Below are 14,615 nucleotides of genomic sequence, written 5' to 3'. Positions count from 1 at the left end.
GCAGCGGCGTGCGGCGCTGGCGGGCGCTAGATAACGAACGCCTTATCGATCGAACACGAGAAGTACCCGAGTGGATTTCCTGCCGTACAAGGTGTTTTCGTGTTTTTGCGACGAAAACACCTTGTGCGAACAATTTCCCCGTGTGAACGTTGGAGCGTCGCGCGTGAAAAGTGGACGATCGCCGAACGCCGCGGATAATGCACTTTCAAGAGACGATGTTTCGAGAGCTCGACCGAAAGTGCATACAACCAGCGCGAATTAATGCTTTTTCCCCGTGACGACGGAAGTGGGAGGAGGAGGAGGAGGAGGAGGCGAGAGAGACTGTATCCCCCTCTCTATTTTCGACTTTCCGTTTTGTCGTCGCACGCACGCGGCGTCGCGCTTCTTTAGTCGTAGCGCATGCGCGCGTTAACCGACTGATTACTGGGCGGCGCGCCAAGTAATTTTTATTCGCAGCGCGCGACTGCCAAAGCAGAGTTGGCGATATGACGGATCGCGCGACGGGGGGATTAAATAACGCGAGGCAAATTGTTTGATTTGTCAGGTGCGGCTGGTCGATCGAGGACGATCAAAAGGACGTTATCGGCGCGGAATCGATCGGCTCTCTCGCGGGCTATCCGCTGCGCGCGCATTAATAGCCCCGAGTAGTTGCACAAATGTTTGCGCGACGCAAATAAAGTAGACGCGAGAGACATAGGTGGACGCGCGCGCGCAGCTGTTATTCCGGAGCGAGCAGGGAGACGTCGGCGCTTGTACCCAATTATCGCTGCGGACTCGGACGCTGGCGGCGCACGTCGCTGCGCCGTGTCGTCGCAATCAACTTGATGGCGATGCGACGGCGAGGTCTGTCGCGCGGACGAGACACAGATATACGCCGATAGACTCTGCGTCTCCGGTTACTAGCGTCGCGGAAGTGCCGGATGTTTTCGAAGCAAGCGTTTTTCGTGCCTTTCATTTGATATTCCACACTCCGCTGAAATAATAATCGACGACGGGCTGCGCACTCCCCTGCGCGGCTTTCGATGCTTGTTGTGCGCCGACATAATAAACTCATTATACGAGGCTGCTCTATTTGGGGGCGCACGAGGCGAGAGAGCAACAGAGAGCCGCCGACGATGGCATTTAAACGGCCTGGAATGCTTTGTAAATCAAGACGACACTAATTAAACGGAGCTGCGAGCGAATCCGGATTACATCTGCATTCTTGTTTGGCCGGCAGCCCAAGCTCCAAGGCTAGAAGCGAACAGTCATCTCTGTTCGCGATCGAATAACGGTGAAAAATGTTATTTATACCGTGCGCTCGAGCGAAGTGCACATGGGAGTGCACGCGCGAAGATAACACTTGGCCGGCGTGACGAGGCGACGCGTCAGCGTCGCCAGGCAGACTGCAAAACTATCGCGGCACGATTGATTTGCTCGCTAATGTGCATATTAATAATCCGGCAGGAGCGAGGGAGAGGTCTTGCTACTGTCCTTCGCGGCGCACGCTTCGCGGCTCTGACAAAGATTAAAATGTCGCGGCCGGTGCAAACGGTCCAACGTGAGCGCGCCATTAATATCCCAGCTCGCCGCCGCCGCCGCCGCCGCCGCCGCCGCCGCCGCCGCCGCCGCCGCTGCTGCTGCTGCTGCGGCTCGACTCCCTTTCCTCGGAGATACGCCGGCCTCTCTTTTCACCTTTTATCTTCATCTGGCTCGGAGGTTAGTCGCCGGCACGGTGCCTTCCACGCGAGCCTCGCTTCGTTTTCGAATCGAAACAATGGAGTCCCTGTGGGAGCCGTGATTGAAGGCGGAAGTATCGATCGAACGGTGCCCCGCGCGCGCGGCGTTGTGCGTCGCGCAAAATGTAAAATTGTACGCGCCGACGGTGAGCGTGCGCTTGCGGCCCCGGTATCTCTCGGCGGCGCCGCTGCTGTGCGGACAAGCGTGGGATAGTTTCGAGTCGCGCGCACCGCTGCCGTCGTCCCCCTTTGCCACGGGCTGCTTTCTCTCGCTCGGTGTCGGTCGGCTGTGCGCGTGGCCGGCCGGCGCCGCGGCCCGAAATCGCAGACCTCGTAAAAGTGCGTGCATCCAGACGGGGGAGCGCAGGGCTCGTCATAAATCAGCGGGTTTTTCGAACGCCTCAACGAGTCAATCCGCGCGCACTGCGAAGCTCGATTGAAACGATGCTCCTCCAGCCGGCTATTGATTGCCGTGCTCTCGCTCGGTTTTACGAGCACATTCCTCTTCTTTCTCTTTCGCGTTTTCCTCGTTATTACAGCCGGCGCAACTCGAGCCGATACACTCTTAGTTTAGCGCGCCGGATAACGAGCTGGTCGTCTTCCGAATTTCGCTTTGACTCGGCTGCTACGGCATGCACGCGCTCGCTCCCAATTGAATTTCCTGCTCTAGAATTATTCGTTCGGGCGAGCCGTGCCGCCGTAGTCGTCGCCTTGGTCTCGGCTAAAATTGCAAAGTACGGAATCCCGCTAGCAAATTCGACATTTAAATTTCAATTTTCATTTGATTCAAAGTCATTCAGCAGCGCCGCGGCGCACGACCGTTTCAATGTAAAGAAGCTCCAAGTTGCTGCGAGCTTAATTAGTATAATTTGCCTCGCAGAAACGCCAGCCAACTAGATCGTACGGCAGCAGCAGCAGGAGCAACAGCAGCAGCAGCGCTCGCATCTTAATTACGCTGACATTATGTAAATAGACAATTCAGCATGGACCCGACTCGCTTGACCGTGTGTCGCATTCACTGCGCCGAGATGACCCGTAGTCGCGCGCTGCGCGCCAAACTCCCACGCCGCTGAATATTTCCAACGCATGATTGCGGCCAAACTTCACGTGTACCGTGCACAGCTAGGGCTACGCAAGAAAGTACGAATTAACGTTGCCAGCGTCGTACGCGCAGGTACGAATATCGCGTACGTATAGTGAGATTCCATTAGAGATATTACCTCCGTAATTTAACATAAATAAATAACTGTTGCCCGCTCCTAGATTGTAATTATCGCAGTATTAAAGAGGCGCAATGCAATTATTATATCCTACGAGCCTCGCGTTATAATCACGGCTCGTGTGGCAACGTGGTTCCATCTCGCACGCGCGCGCACGCACGCACACACAAGCGAGAGGTTCATCCGAGGCTGAAATACGACCGAGCGCCTAGTCTCTAATGGCGCCTAATCGGCAGTCTTCGCTGTGAGAGCTGCAAAAAATTTGCATGATTTTTTCTCCTTTCCTTTCGGGACTAATTTTAGAACCATTCTCGTATTTTCGAGCTCACCGTGTAAACTTCTCTCTCCCGTTTGGCGATACAATGCGCTTGCTTGCCTTTTCCTCCCGAAAATATAGCCACACAAATCAGTCGTCGGCTTGAAATTCGCATTGAAGCGCAAGCAAGAAAACAAGAGACGGCATACAAACACGAGCCCGCGGTGGAGGCATTATTGCACGCCCAACTTTTGGTCTATGCATTTCCGGCTGCTGCAGCAGCAGCAGCAGCAGCAGCAGCACGAAACCCGATACGAGAGGTGCAGGCTGCTGCAGCTCCGTCGCAGTCGGAAGAACATTAGAATTTCAAGCTACATAGCTAGCGATTTTTCTTTTTTTTTTCCATCTTTTTCTCTTTGCCTCGACTTACGAAAGAGAGCGAGAGAGTTGTCTAGGCTGACTTGATGTACTCTACCCTCCCCGAAGTAGGCCAATACAGCAGCTAGCACCGCCAGAGTAAGTTGCTTTTTGCTACAGCGGCGCCCGGAACGTCTACCATAGTCCCCGAACCGTCAGTTTCTTTCTCGCCAAGGCAAGAGCGAGAAAGAAAAGAGTCCCCGTTTTCTTCTTCGACGAGCGCAACCACTTTTCCGTGACTCGACTCCCTTCGCATTCTGCACCGAGCAGGCAAAATTGGCTGGCTTAAATTTGCTTTTCCGTCGAGTAAAGTTTAGAGAGTCGCACTAACGACACAGTAGGGCGGAAATTATACACGCTCAAAGGACGGCAACGTCAGCTGCGGCGACTGACAAAGTTGCAAACGAAACGCGACAGGAAAGGGGTCCGATAATCGGCCGCGAGAAAACGCGATGCTCGTGCAAAAGTTGAGAGAGAGAGAGAGAGTTTGACGCAGCGGCGCACACACACGATGGCGCACAGGTGGAGAGCGTTTGCTTTCGCCACGAAGCGGTTGCTGCACGGCCAACTTGCGAGAATGTGACGGCCGGGCGCTACTGGACGGCTGTGCAGCGACGACAGCGCGCCCGCGATCGCATCGCCCTGCCTGCTTCGCGCCGCTTTTCGGCCTTGCAAATTACTCGAAACGACGCTTTCCTGGCGTTGTGTACGCAGTGCACCGGCCATCGATAAACACACGCCAGAGCGTGAGAAGGCCGCCGGCGAGAGGAAAGAAACAAGTCAGTTCGAGAGACGGTGTATTAATTATTGACGGGGAGCGCAGGCAGCCGCCGAATCTTGTATTATGAAAGCAAACAGCGCTTTTCCGTGAGGCGTTCACGGATGTGCGCCTGTACGCGCGCGCGACCAAACGAGTCGTCGTCGGTCTCCGCCTGGCAAATATTTGCCGTGAAACCAGTGCCGCGAGTAGCCTCCTCCTCGCTTCCTCTCTCGTGCGCGAGCGCGCGCACGCGCGTCTCCCTTTTCGGCTCGATATTCGGATTTGAGTTCCTTCGAAGGGCTACTTTTGCGCGACGGCGACGATGACGATGACGACGACGGCGGCGACGAAGCGGCGCACGCACGCGTGCTAATGCCCGACACACTGTGCGGTTTTTAACGCGCAGGCAGACTTCGGTCTCTCTCGCTCTCTTGCTGTGCACGCGCGCGCTATCTCAAAAAGGTTTTGTCCAGCGTTTGTGCTTCCTTTGAAGTTCCTTTTCGCTCTCTCGAGATTTACGAGCGGCTTTGTTGCCTTTTAAAAGCGCCTACTTGCTCATATTCTTTTTTACCGACTGTCTTCTCTCTGTCTCTCTCTCTCTCTCTCTCGTACACACGGTCTTATTTTCTAGGTCGATTCTTGTTGTCTTTTCTCGTGGATTTCGTACTTTTGGAAAAGATAGTGCTAAACTGCGGTTGAATGGAAGGAGCAGAAAAGCAATACGCGGTTATCATCAGACTATCGACCGAGCTCTCAAGAACGTAACATTGTCCGAAAGTATTGGTAAAAGCTTATAAAGAAAATAGCAACAGCAACCACGGCGACGACGGGTGAGAAAATCTGCGATGGAAAACCAAAATAAGTCGACAGTTTAGTTTGAAAGTCCTCGGATGATCGGCCGGTGCAGCAGCGGTAGCGGCGTTGTAACTGTCCACGAGTGTTGATCGTCCTCACGGAACTTTGTCGGAGGCGGGGTGAGCTTGACCCGCCGCCGCCGCCGCCGCCGCCGCCGCCGCCGCCGCCGTCTCGGGAGTTTGGAAACTCGCCGCGTCGCGCGACTGAGAGAGACGAACGACGACGGGAGTTGCTTATCGAGCCTCCCACGGCTTAGAGCCGTCGGCCCGATAATGCCGGCAGCCAGCAGCTCGAAGGCGATCGGGCCAAAAAGCGAGAAGCCGCCACTGCCGCCGAGAAAGCTATGCGCTTTCGGCCGAGAGGAAGCTTCTTGCCTAATGATGTTTGTTTAATGGACGCGAGCGTTGACGCCTGCTGCTGCCGCCGCCGCGCGCTACTTGATCTTCGTCTTTTGCGCACACGCGCCATCTCGTTTAGGCCTATGAAGATGCCGTGTTATTAGTGTTTATTATTTTTTAGACTGGCCGGATGTACGAGACCCGCTCAATTTCCGTGACAGCCTTCCTTGTACGTGGTACTTGTTACTCTCGGGAAGCGACGATCTTCGAGACGAACGATGATCTTGAAAGGTCAAGCGATCGGCAGGGCGGCTATGTGAAGCGCGCGCTCGGACGAGCGGTGCTCCTGCACAAATACTGCACAAATATTGACGAACCAATAACTGCCTCATAATCCACAACAAATAACAGGGCGCATACCAGAATAACTGTTACGCAATGAATTATCGACGGCCTCCGATGGCTGGGCTCGTCGAATACGTCCGCTACTGGATTCGCGGGTTGCGGTCGCGCCAGCACCGATCGATCGACTCCTCTCTTGCGAGTTGAAAGGCAAAAAAGGACAGCGAGCGCGAGGGCTGGACAATAACGAGCTGTCCCTTTACAGTGCCAATCGCACATTCACTGTGAAAAAGAGAGCGAGCCAGCCCGGGGCAGCGTGCATGGTCCCAAAAGGGCTGCTGGCGCGCAATTTCGTTGCGGGGAAACGCGTGAAATAGAGAGAGAGAGAGAGAGAGAGAGAGAGAGAGAGAGAGAGAGAGAGAGAGAGAGAGAGAGAGAGAGAGAGAGAGAGTGAGAGTCCGTCCAAAGTGCGCGCGCATTCCGCTACGGCGATTACGAAGTTAATGGCGTGCGAAGCGTTCCCGATGGATCGATCGACGTGCATAAATCCCGCGGGCCGCGATCGCCACTTGTCCGCGCGCATGACGTCGCTGTGCCGCGACTCCTTCAACTTTGCGCTCGGTCCGGCGACCTTCAATTCAACCACCACAAACTATGATTTGGATCTCGACGCTCGAGCCCGAACAGAGCGTTCGGCTCGACGATCGACGCTATATTCGATGAATTCGGTAAATCTATTTTATTATTTGGAATTTTTACTCTCTCGTTGCGCTCATAGAGTGCATTTATTACGATGAGCACTTTGACTTGTCAGCGGCGTCCGCAGCGATTTATATTCTTAGCGCGTGTCAGTGTTGTCGCCACGCGCTCTGTAGCAGCAACACTATCATTCTCGTGCATGTTCTCATAAAAATAGAACTAATCGTCGCGCGCCAATGAAGCGAGCGCGAGAGGGAAAAATTCCCGTGGAGCCTCTATTTAAGGCAGTTTTTGCGCGGCGCGCTTCCAGCTGAGTCACGTAAGCGTGCCAGTGGATACCTTGCGTTTGTTTAGTAATGCGAGCGTCGCGCGCGTCGGGAGTCGTGTGATGTAACTGGCGATAGATCAATGAAAAAACACGATTCATTGGGAAAATGTCGGCGCCTAGTCTTCTAGGGTAAGCACCATTTACGGACGAGGTAATTGTAAGGCGCGCAAAGTTTGCGACATCTTTTTCCAAGTTGGCTTGGCTTTTTCCTCGGCGTCGTCAGCTGGCGTTCGCGAATCTATATAGCGGTGAGAAGCTGCCGCGAGGAGAAGGAGAAGATAGTATTCACGGAATCCCGTAACGAGGCTGACTGTCAACGCTACGCCGATGGAGAACGACAATATCCAGACACGCGGGCTACGAGGTCGAGACGAGCGAGCGACGTATACGTTCGCCGTACCGTGTGGCTGCGACACCTCGTTTGCGGCGAGTGTTTTTCGTCGCGCTGCAACCATGACAGACAGCGACTGGCCTTTCATCGCGATAAAAATTACGACGGAGACCTACAGGCTGCCACCTACGAACTCTCGTCACCTAGCCCCGTCGTCGCGCCTGCAATTTTTATGAAGGCACGTTTGTATCCTAGAATTGACGATCGAGAGCGCATACCCGGCGTGTCATCTCAACTTTATTGCAGATATGAATTGCGTACGTAGCCGCGTGTCATTCGAGCGTCAAAAGAGCGCGCTGACGTCTGTTCAGCGCTCGTTGCAAATAGACATTGTCAGGCGACAGTGACTTATTTAATAGCCGGTCATTAGGCTTGTCGCATGATGCACTCAATCAAGCGAGCGCGAGCTGCGCACTGCAGCCAACAAACTGTCTCGCGCATTCGATCACGGAATTCGATCGACAGATACGTCCAAGGGGACAAGAAGCGAACGAACGCGTTAATTGCTTCGTTCGCTAATTCATGCCAATTCGTGCGAGTGTAACGAGCCTGCGCATATCTGATGTATGCGCGGAGAGTCTACATAGGGGGAGCCAAAAGGAAAATATCGAGGAGAGCTGGCTCCGAGGCTACGGGCACGTGTATTGTTATTCGCTCGGCGGTACACGCGTGTTTTCTATATACGTGCAGCCCTCTCGCTTCATCTCGTTAGCCCGGACTTAGTGCGCTGTCTTTCAGTTGCGTGCACACCGAACGACTCTTCGTCTTCGTCCCCTGTACATTAACTTGAAACGCGCACGCGCAGTTACTTGCAAAAAACCTCTGCGACACTTCAACTTTGAGCTCATTATCGTTTCGCTTAGCCGGCACCAAGCAGCCGCAACTGTCGACGTAGTCTATACTTGTACATCTTTGTCATTTGTAACTGTTGTGCAAATGAAACGACTGGGAATGACAGCCAGCTTCCCACATACGCGTTAAATATAGAGTAATAGGTTCGCGTCAGTGGCGCAAAGAAAAAAGTTGATCGACTGTTCGACAGGTCAAGCTACTATTCTATCCATACGGCTGCAGAGAGAGAGAGAGAGAGAGAGAGAATGCGGCTAAGTTAAATTGATAGAGCAACGCGCGACGGGCGACGGGGAAGCGTGTGTGTGCGCCGAAGAAAAAGAAAGAGAAAGAAAGCAAGCGACGGCAATGCCGAGTCGGTCTTTCGTCAGACGACTGTACTTTACATATTTAAATTGGAAGTATCGATTTCCTCGTTCCGCGAATTGACAGTCGGCCAAATCTTTGCAAAGTAGTTTTCCAACTGCTTCGCGGATTAAAAAGAAAGAAAAAACAAACTCATACCGCACGACACTTGCCGTCGTGGGAGGCTGGCGATGAAAAATAAAGAAAGAAAGAAAAAATCCTCGCCGTCGGAACTACATTTACGCACGGGCGTCCCGGGAAAAAAAGGGGGTGGAGGGGGGGACTAGGCACGGAAAAGAAAAAATCGCATCGACTGCGGATGCGAATGCGAAAATCGGATATATGCGGGCGGCCACTGCCGCGAGTGTTCTGGGAAATGAAAGAGACGTGTCTGCTGGCCGAACGATTAATCTTTACGTCCGCGGAATTGCTTCTTCTTTAGTAGCTCGTGCAATTTTAAAAGCTAATATTAGTTTCTACGAGCGATTTTAAAAGCACGCCATTATTTCCGCCAAGAGCGCATTTTTCACGTCTCGCGAGGATGATTGACTCTGAACTTATTGCTAAATTGAAAATTCATCTCGTGCGATAGATCGCGCTCGCTGAAAACAAGCGTTAAATCAGCCGGAGTAAAAAGCCGATGATGCATCCGTTGCGGATACAATAAAGCTGTCTAATTTATAATTTTTCCAAAGAGAGAGAAAGCGAGATGGACCATATTGTTCCGTACGTCGCGCGGACTCCCTCCTATGATTGATATTGCGTCGAGAGAGAGATTGCAGCGAGCGAAGGCGAAAATAATTTCGCGTCGATCGTGGCCGCTGGTAACAAAGAGACAAAAATAGGGTCAATACTAATTAACGATCCGATCGCGATGATTCGCGCAGGCCGAGGCTGGCGAGCTGTATCAGTCATGGCGATAAAACTGGCTGACAGACGGACCAGCCGAGACGAGCACTGCAGGCAGCAATCAATTATGCCGCTATCGCTATCTCGCGCGCTGGCGCAACGCCTTGCCGTGCAGCTTCTCCGCGAATGAGACCCAGTTCTTTGAGCGCGCTTGTTTACTCGACAACGCGAGCTCGACAAACTTTTTCCAAGTCGCAAATTTGAGCGCGCGGCGGCGCCCTACCGCTCGCTTCGTTCGAGGCTCTTTGGAGGTGTGCGCTCTCTTTCGCAAGCTCAAAGCGAAATATTAACTTGCGCGCTCGCTTGCGGAAAACGCGAGGCGCGTTATTTCCGTCGGCCGATCTCCAACGGCCGCATCTCGACGCTTCGCGCCGCGCACCGAAGCCAGCAATTGCCCGCTGAATAATAAAGCGCCCGCGCGCGCAACGCGGCAAGGGAATAATCGATTAGGCACATGACATACACGCAGGGCGTTGTCTTTTCCACAAATGACCGGCGGCGTGGCCGGGCCTGCGCGCGGACGTACACGTCAGTCGTGCCGGCCGTCGGCCAGGCTATCTTTAGCGGCTTACACGTGCTACAAACTATTCGTACGTGCACTCTATGCCGTTCAATTAATAATTCCACGGCTGTACGGCCGTACGTCTCCGTTTCGCTCTCTCGGATGCGCAGCTTGCCGCTGCACTCGCGGTACACCCTACCCGCGCACGTGTACGCGGATATTTATACAACGCGCCCGAGCTTCCTACAACCCGCTTCTATTATAGTCCCGATCGCGGCGATAAATACAGCATTTACACTTAGCGACGGCTATAAGTCCATTCGCTCGTTGCGCTCGCTCGATTCTCAATGAGATTTCCATTGTCACCTCGACGCTGCACCACTACTGCGCGTCGTTACCGATAATCAGTCGCTTGCCCTTCGTTTCGCCGCCTTTCTTTTTCCTTCCCGCTTCCTCGTCCTCGTCGCGCGCAGCGAGCGTCGGAAATGAAGCGCCGTTCTTTTGCACGAGTCGCCATCGAAAGCTCGACTTTGGGTCAGCTGTACTTTGGGCGCGGAGGATCGATTAAATTTGACAAGCGCATTTCGCGAAGCGAGAAAGTTTGGTAAACACCAGCAAGCGCAACCTTAAATCAGACTGAGTTAAGGAGCGAAGGTTCGACGCGCGACCAAAGTTCGGGGCTCCTACCTTTCCCACCCTATCCTATCCCATCCTTTCCTTCTTTCCTTTCCTACCTACCAGCCGATCGAGCGGGTATAAATTTTAGACGAACACGCAAGCTGAACGACGCTAATCTACCGCGACGTCTCGATCGTTGCACTCTGCCGGGCTCTTTCTAGCTCGCGAGCACGCCGGACTTGGAAATTCCGAAAGCAATCTCTTAATCTCTTTGCGCTTTGCGCTACCTTCGATCTACCGTTTTTCTTCGCCCGAATCGACTTTTCCACAATGAAAGAAATCAACTCGACGTATAAAAGAGAGCGGCTGCCGAGCGAACGGCCAAACTTTTGGGAAACCTTTCCAAGTAATTAAACGCGCGTTCCTCGAGACTTTACTTTGCCTCGGCGAGCTTCGTCAGCGTTAATATTTCACGTCGGCTCTCGATCGTTTACGCATGCCGCGATTCGCGTTACTCTTCCACGCGAAAACCGATCGAAGGCAAAACTTGCTCGATGTCGCGATAATGGATTCGCATGAATGGACAGTTATTTAGCGCGATTATTTTCAAAGGATCTTGGGCAAAACTTATCTCCGTCCCGAACGCTGCGTCGCTCCAGCCTTTTACAGTTCTATTATGACCAAGTTGGAAAGTTGATCGTTTGTCCCTCTCCCTCTCTCTCTCTCTCTCTCGAATTAGATAGTGAAAAGGCGTCGACGTCGGGAAAGCTCTGCTGCAACGGCACAAAACTTGAAAAGCAGCCACGGTTCTCGTTAATCGAATAAACTTGCCGGTGGAAAATTAACATCTCCAAGGAGGCCTCTCCCTTTGCACTTTCCGGGAGCAGCTCTTTTCAACCACGAGAAGACACAAAGCGCGTGCAAGTCCGTGGAAAACAATTTTCTCCTTTTGTCGAGAGAAGAGGCCAGAGTCCTTTTCGCAGCCGTCGGGCGATATGGCAATGCAGCCGGCGAATAGGAATAAGAGGGAGAGAAAACTGCATCACGGCGCTTTGCCGTGAAATTTCTCACGGCGGGATCATATAATAGACCGACCGAGTGCCAACCTCGTCGTGACCATCTCGACGTATTACGAACTCGTGGAATTTACACACACACACACACACACACACACACACACACACACACACACACACACACTGCACTTCTTTTGTCCCGCCACCGCGTGCCGCCTGCGAGTCCGCGAAATGTTTAGGTTTGGCTAATTGACGTTCATCGCACGCCGCTCGTTCTTTGCATTCTTTTTTCTAGCTTCGGCGTTACGCGTCGAAAATGCTTCCGTCCCCGCTCGCGGCGGACAGCCATATTTGTCCGCTGAAAAATAACGAGTGCACCGCACTCTCGGAACTTTTAAAAACAATTTCAAAAGCGAGCCTCCGGCTATTCACGAATTACATCCGAGAAGGCTTTGATAACTCCCGCGGCGGGAGCTCGAGTGCCGCTCTTCACCGGGTTTTCACGGGCGCTTTTTCAAAAGCTCATCGTTTACCCACCAAACCCAACATTCACACCAGCCAACCATTCAGCACTGGTAGATGTACGTGCGCGAGCATCCGGATCAAAAGCGACAAGAGAGAGGTCTCTCAGAAAGAAGGCAGCTTACCTTCAACGACGGACGCGCCGGCCGTCAGCAACAGCAGGATCAGCAGCTCCAGGCGGCACGACATATTTGTAGATATTATCCCGAGTAACACTTTGACCAAATCGTTTGCTTATCACAGCCGGCAGCAACACGCATTTAGCATATTATCAACGAGGTCACGCACATGCACACACTATTTTGTCGGCGATGCCCCTCTGCCGTATACGCCGTGGCTTTTTCTATTTATTTGGATCTAGAGTAGTTTGCCGCTGCTAACGTCGTCGTTGGATTTACAAGAGTGGCTGCACGAGCGCTACGGTTGCCCGGCCGACGCCGCGTGCTGCTGTCACGCTGGGGCCCGTCTCCATATCCGTCGCCCAAAATACACAGTCCTCTCGTCTTTTGTTTATGCGACGTTTTTCCGTGTATATGCCCTCGCCGACGGCGTTGATTAGCAGCGGCGACACTTCCCGACTGAGCAGTGACGACTCGTCAGTGCTACGATAACTCGACAACGCACTTTTTCCAAAAATTCACAGTGCGCAACCTGATGTCGCGCTGATCACACAAACACTGAACGCACTGATGTATCTTGGTGAAATCCGAGCTTGGCATTCGTCGTTGGCGAAATCGATCGAGAGAACATCCGTTCGATATCGGCTAAAGCTCGAGAAAATCCGGGCAGTGATATAGCCGACAGATCGAGAGCTGAGCGTGCCGAAAGTGCTTGGCAGAGAGCAGCGCAACGCACATCCCCCGAGATACGTTCGACGCGGCGGCCGTGTCGCGACTGCCGCGGCAGAGATTCCGCCTCGGCGCCACGCGCCGCCTCGGCATCGCTCGCCGCTTTCCGCCGCCGCTCGGCAGCGGCCGCCGGCCCTGCTCGCTCTGCCTGCCGCGTGCGCGCGCCATCCCTTTTTCGCCCGAGACCCGAGAGAGGCGCAGAGCAGCTGTAGCGCGTAGGTGCGCGCTCTCGGCCAAATAACGCGACGGGACATAATACCCGGCGTAGCTCGGGAAAAGGACGCGGCGGCCGGCAGAACTCGTCCTCCCGAGCCGCTCGCTTTTCGGGCGCATCTCCCAGCCAAGTTTTTCAGTTTGTCAGTTTTCCTTGGCTCGTGGCGGTGCGCCGTGTCCGCGTGTCCGCGTGGCCGCGGACAGCCGGCGGCAGTCTGCCCGATTTTACGACCGCGGCTGCTCCCGCGCTCTCTCCAAACCTCTTGGAATATAAGATGCGCTTCGCCGCGTGTCGCCGTTAGAGGTGTAATAAATGGACGCTCTTCCAGGTTTCTCACACTTGTCCAACACGTGCGCCACGTGTGCAACGCGCTCAACGCGCGCAGCGCCGCGGCTACCGATATTTAACCAAGCTCTTGCACGGATATCGTAGAGTTCGATGTTTCCGTTGATAGCCTAATCCAGTCATTGACATTGTCATGGATGCGACGCTCCTCGCCGACACCGGCACTCCGAGTCCTCTTGCCACTGGCAACTAGCTGCTTTTCAAGCGTTAATTTCGCTAAAACGTACAGGTACACCCGACAAGCGTAAATTGAAAATGTTTCGTGTGCGAGTGAAATTTACTTTGGCGTCTCGGATAAGGGATATTTTATTTACATCATTTATCACATATAGTTACGCGCTTTCGACACGCTCGAGCATTCGTTCACGCTGCGCGAAACTGAAGCCGAATTAATAGGCCGCGGTGAAAGAGATAAGTGAGCTTTGAAAAATGAGGGCACTCGGCTGCCCGGTTGCCGTTTTACTTGTATAATTAAAATGCGATATTATGAGACATCGCGAGATACACGTAGGCGCAACGAAGAGAAGTAGGTGGAATTCGGGGAAACGAACGACTGGGACGGAGAAGAGTTTGGGCTTTTGACGCTGTGAAAAACAAAAGGTCGAGTCCCGTTGTTGGTCTGGCCGAGGGTCAGCCTACGCTTCATCGATCTCGGGCTGTCGCTGCTGCGCCGCCACCGCTCGCCCAGGAAATAACACGGCTGCGCGCCGCGCCTCTGATCTCATCTAGACTTGGAACTGCCTACACGCCAACCGACGACGGCAATTAATATCGATAAATCAATAACGCGCTATTCCTCGCTAAATGATAGACTGTCCAACTGACGCGCAGGCGAGCCCCGCTTACCTCTAATTCGGGCTAGCTATCGCTCGCTTTTTACCCCCGAAAACCTCTCTGTATACTCATTTTCTGATACTTCTTTGTTTTCAAGCAAGGCCATCGCTTCTCGGAAACCTATATCCACCGGCTCTTTAATATCATATATTTTTTTATTACGACGCGAAAGAATTTTTCATTTTTCTCGTAAATTACACAGGTGCCACATCTATAAATGACGATGTAATTGGCTGCAACTATAGGTTACGTACTTTTCATAGCATTTTTCAACGTTTTTCAAACTTCT

The 14,615-nt window shown here is 53.2% G+C and overlaps 1 protein-coding gene across 1 annotated transcript in view; it reads right to left on the bottom strand.

The window, feature by feature from the left end:
* Nucleotides 1-12,960, bottom strand: part of LOC131664518 (roundabout homolog 2-like) — a 254,071-nt gene extending 241,111 nt beyond the window's left edge. The window contains exon 1 of the mRNA XM_058935691.1: nucleotides 12,211-12,960. Coding sequence (XP_058791674.1) covers nucleotides 12,211-12,274 — 64 coding nt within the window. The 5' untranslated portion in view covers nucleotides 12,275-12,960. The remainder of the gene's footprint in view (nucleotides 1-12,210) is intronic.
* Nucleotides 12,961-14,615: the final 1,655 nt, after the last annotated feature.

The sequence above is a fragment of the Phymastichus coffea genome, unplaced genomic scaffold, assembly GCF_024137745.1.
Source record: "Phymastichus coffea isolate CEN01 unplaced genomic scaffold, Cenicafe_Pcof_1.1 PCOF00003, whole genome shotgun sequence".
Taxonomy (NCBI): Eukaryota; Metazoa; Arthropoda; class Insecta; order Hymenoptera; family Eulophidae; genus Phymastichus; species Phymastichus coffea.
This window is presented reverse-complemented; position numbering and strand designations above follow the sequence as displayed.